Source organism: Trypanosoma cruzi (assembly GCF_000209065.1).
Source record: "Trypanosoma cruzi strain CL Brener chromosome Unknown tcruzi_1047053504339, whole genome shotgun sequence".
Classification (NCBI taxonomy): Eukaryota; Euglenozoa; class Kinetoplastea; order Trypanosomatida; family Trypanosomatidae; genus Trypanosoma; species Trypanosoma cruzi.
Genome location: NW_919099.1, coordinates 2,984 through 7,132, shown reverse-complemented (window position 1 = coordinate 7,132; position 4,149 = coordinate 2,984). Strand labels below are relative to the sequence as shown.

Here is a 4,149-nt window from a genome sequence, read left to right as displayed (position 1 = left end):
GCCATGTCAATGACAAAGCGATACCTCACATCACTTTTCATCACACGTTCGTATGCTGTATTAATATAATCGATGCTGATTAGTTCAATATCCGATACGATGCCGTGTCTGCCACAGAAGTCAAGCATCTCTTGTGTTTCGGGAATGCCTCCGATGAGTGAAGCGCCGATTGACTTGCGCCCCTTCAGTAGCAAAAAGGGTGATACCGGCGGGTGCGGGTTCTCCGGCAGACCGACCAGTATGTGCACACCATCCGTCGTGAGGGCGAGAATGTACGGCGACAAGTCGTGCGTGTTTCCAACGGTGTCAATAATAAGATTGAGCGTGTTCTTAACCGCCCTCATCTGCCCCGGGTCCTTCGAGATGACGACGTGGTCCGCGCCGAGCATCCTGGCTGCCTCCCGCTTGCCCTCACTCGTTGTAAAAACAGTGACCTCCGCACCCATCGCCTTGGCGATCTTCACTGCCATGTGGCCGAGGCCGCCAAGCCCCACAACACCCACCCTCGTCCCCGCTTTCGTGCCCCAGTGCCGCAGGGGTGAGTAAGTCGTGATACCGGCACACAGCAGTGGGGCGGTCGCGGCAAGATCAAGGTTGGAGGGGATGAGCAGCACAAAGCTCTCCTTTACCACAATGTGGTCAGAGTACCCACCATACGTGGGTTCGCCGCTGACGCGTGCCCGTGAGTTGTACGTCGAGGTCGTTCCTTCCACGCAGAACTGCTCAAGGCCCCTCTTGCACTCCACACACCTTTCACATGAGTCCACCATGCAGCCCACACCAACCGTGTCTCCCACCTTGAACTTCTTCACGTTTGCACCAACCGACGTTACATGACCGACAATCTCGTGTCCAGGCACCATCGGAAACAGGGACCCACCCCACTCATCGCGCGCCTGGTGGATGTCGCTGTGGCACACGCCGCAGAACAAAATCTTGATGCTCACATCATCGGCCCCAACAGCACGTCGCTGGAAGCTGAAGGGTGCGAGGGGGGCCTTTGCTGACGGCGCTGCGTAACCTTTTGCGTTCGTTGCCATTACGCTTACTCTGGTTTCACGGTATATTCAATTCACTTGGAGAACAAATAGGATTCTACAATAAAAGGGGGAACAAAGTGATTATTTGTAATGGGGGAATGGAAAGATCCCTGTGACGGCCACAGTACAGGGAAAAAAAGGCAGGAGAAGGTAAAGTATTTTGGGAGGAGGAACACAACGCACCAAAATGGCGCTCAGCGTACCGGTGGTGGTAGTCCCCGCCAGCACCACATGCTCCATGTGTGTCTCAATGAGACTCTCGGTCCCCTACACAGCGAGTTGACACGCTTGGAGTGAGCCGTTGGCCCCCTTTTGGGGTCAATCGATATCCCCTTCACGGGGACGTGGTGTCGCGCCATCTCCTCTTCTTTCGCGTCCCCTGCAGAGCTTCAAAGTCAACAAACGAAAAAGAAAACAAAAACGAGTTCTCTCCTAAACAGATAGTGTACCCCTGAAAATTCTTTTCCTCTGCTTCCTTTCATTTTTGCCCAAATGGATCCACGCATAGATGAGACATAATTCCGGGCTGGCTACAGTCACGACCCTTCCAACAATGTGACCGCACACAATAAAAGGAGGTGCCGTCATAGGTGCACGCCACACAGACCTCCACAAACTGAACCCCACGCGAACCCAAGCCGCCGAAACCAATTATGATCCTCAAAAAGATGTTGCAGTACCTCCCTCCGGCATGTCGACAACGATACAAATACGCAAACAAAAACCTTCCGGCCGCAAGAAAAACAAACAAAAAACAAGAAGGGGATCAACAGCAATGAACACCGACAGAAAGAAAGAAAAAACAACAAAAAGCCACAGACAACAATATTTCGTGCATGTTACAATGCAATTCAGGGAAGCAAAAAGGCCTGCTCCACCGATAGGGGCAACTCCGCCGCAATGCTCCAAGTCATACGAGTCCCACACAAATTCCTTCTCTCATCGGACCCACCGCTACTCAACAGACGCTGCCGCTTCTGCGCATTCCTCCAGTAACCCTCAGCAAAGGGGGGTGCAGCGGCATGATACTCACGCGCCTCCTCTTCAAACAGGGTAGCCAACTCCAACAACGTCTGCCTGAATAGCGCACTTTGTGCGTTCGTCACGCCGCTAATTTCCTGCTGACGCTCCACACCAAAGAGAAGCCACTCGATGCACTCTTGCCAGTCCGAAAACTGGCGGTTCTGCATCCAGCGGCGGGTACAGGCGGCTAATTCAACAACTCCGTCCACTCCCCTGTCACTCGACTTCTGTGCGTAGAGCAAGATGTCGGCTGCTCTTCTCGCCACCTCTGGGCACTGGAGCGCCATTCCGACTCCTGCCTCATATGACAGAAACAAACACCGCCGGCGGAGCTGCAAGGCTCTTTCACACATTCTTCACAAAAACGAGCTCTAATCTTTTCCCGAGACGGCAAAGAAAAAGCCTAAAAAAGATTAAATGATATGGAGAGAAAGAAAATAAATATCCTCCAGGGCCGCTTTCCTCATCCTGAGTTTATCAATCACAGAAATCAAACAGGACAGAAATGAGAAGGGTTGAATGGAATAAGAGTGGGTTCACCACATCCTCAAACTTTACACCAAGTAAGTGTATGTATGTATAATTTCTTACGAAGTGGCAGACTTTGGGGTCCTGCAGCCAAAAGACACCGCCGCTGCCCTTCGCAAGTTCCACCCCTTCGCCAAGTGCTGAAGCGTAAAAACACAACCGCGTGATATGCCGTCTGCGGGGTTGTCGGCACACAGCACGTGGGCAACGGATGCCTGTATTCCGCGAGAGTCAACAAACATATCCGTTGCAGCTCCCACGTCATGGCGTGTGATTTTGAGCTGCCTTTATTCGCCGCTCCTTGCAGCGAGGTGTTGTCCACCCAAACGTCCATGGTGGATGGCAAGACGGCGGGAAAGGCCGATAAGGCCAAGCGTACCGCGCATGCCTCCGCCTGCATGATAAGAAAGGGCTTCCTCTTCCATTTTCATCCGGCAATTTTAACGTCGCCGGAGTATGGAACAAAAACGGCTCCCCATCCACGAAACAATGCATCCGTGATGATGGCGGCCCACTGCCTTTTCCGTGGGCTTGATGATTCGCTTACGGTTATATTCTCGATGCTGTGTCGTAATCACTTGCCCAAACCAACCGCTGACGGCGGAAGGTTCGTCGGGGATGTCTCCAGCACAATCCCCCGGTTAACTGCCGATAATCGTCGTCGCACTGCCTTGAGGAAAAAGTACTAGGCACATAAACGCCTGAACAAAAATGGCAGACGCGTACAAAAAACGTGACGCTACAACCTCCATTTCCGCGATGGTTAAATACCTCAGCGACGGCATGGCGCATACACACCGGACAAACTTGTCACTCAGGGACACCGCCCGGTGAGTGTGATCAAACAGCACCCACAGGAAGGTGTACGACATGGCGCCCGATTCGAGATCCTCCCATATTGTGGTGCGACGTCCATCCGCGTTAAAAAGCACCTGGGCTTCCCACAATGTCACATCGCTTATCAACCCCTGCAATGCGTATATCATCGATCCATACGCCGACACGCACCAATGGAGGTGCAGCCCAGAGAGAGTGAACCACCGTCGTCACCCCCGCAATTGCCGAGGTAATAATCCGGAGAATTTCTGGGCCGGCCTTGTATCCCATTGGGAGCCGTGTCAGCTCCACCAGCGTGCCGTCCTCCACGCGGCATCAAAAGAGATGCCGAGTCCCCGCAGCAACAAAGACCGGAAAAAGGATGCCTTTACATCCACGCAGGAAGCGGCCTCAGCCATCACAGGTGGCAAATAATGGGAAATGTGTAAAAGAGGAACATTCGCCTCGTAAGGGTCGTCTCCCTTCTTGTCGCGTGGCCACGCGATCCATCGTCGTCGTAAACCGGTGGTTTTCTCCTCCACCACAGAAAAGGCTTTACCCATCCGCCGCTTGTTACTGTGGACGAAGCGTCCTCGATTATTCCCGCTTCCTTCATTAATCGCGCGTCAGCGACCGGAACCCTCCGTGAGCCTTCGCGCGCGTTACCGGAGGAGGATAAAGGTAAAGGGGACCGCCCGACGTGCCCACATACTTGCATGAGTCTCTCCAAGGTGGCCGGGTT

At 53.3% G+C, this 4,149-nt stretch overlaps 2 protein-coding genes across 2 annotated transcripts, besides 3 other annotated features; both read right to left on the bottom strand.

Moving 5' to 3' along the window:
* Tc00.1047053504339.19 (NADP-dependent alcohol hydrogenase, putative) lies at positions 1-1,040 on the bottom strand (the record flags this gene model as incomplete). The annotated part of the gene is made up of 1 exon (XM_799923.1): positions 1-1,040. A coding segment is annotated over one exon (1,040 nt), but the record flags the coding sequence as incomplete, so codon positions are not given.
* Positions 1-4,149: part of a sequence feature (areas not merged during assembly with more than two copies in the genome that could not be assigned to a particular haplotype) that runs on past the window's edge.
* Positions 1,892-2,416, bottom strand: Tc00.1047053504339.10 (uncharacterized protein; the record flags this gene model as incomplete). The annotated part of the gene is made up of 1 exon (XM_799922.1): positions 1,892-2,416. One exon carries the CDS (start codon positions 2,414-2,416, stop codon positions 1,892-1,894), a length of 525 nt encoding a protein of 174 aa, XP_805015.1.
* Positions 2,617-4,149: part of a mobile genetic element that runs on past the window's edge.
* Positions 2,635-2,698: a mobile genetic element.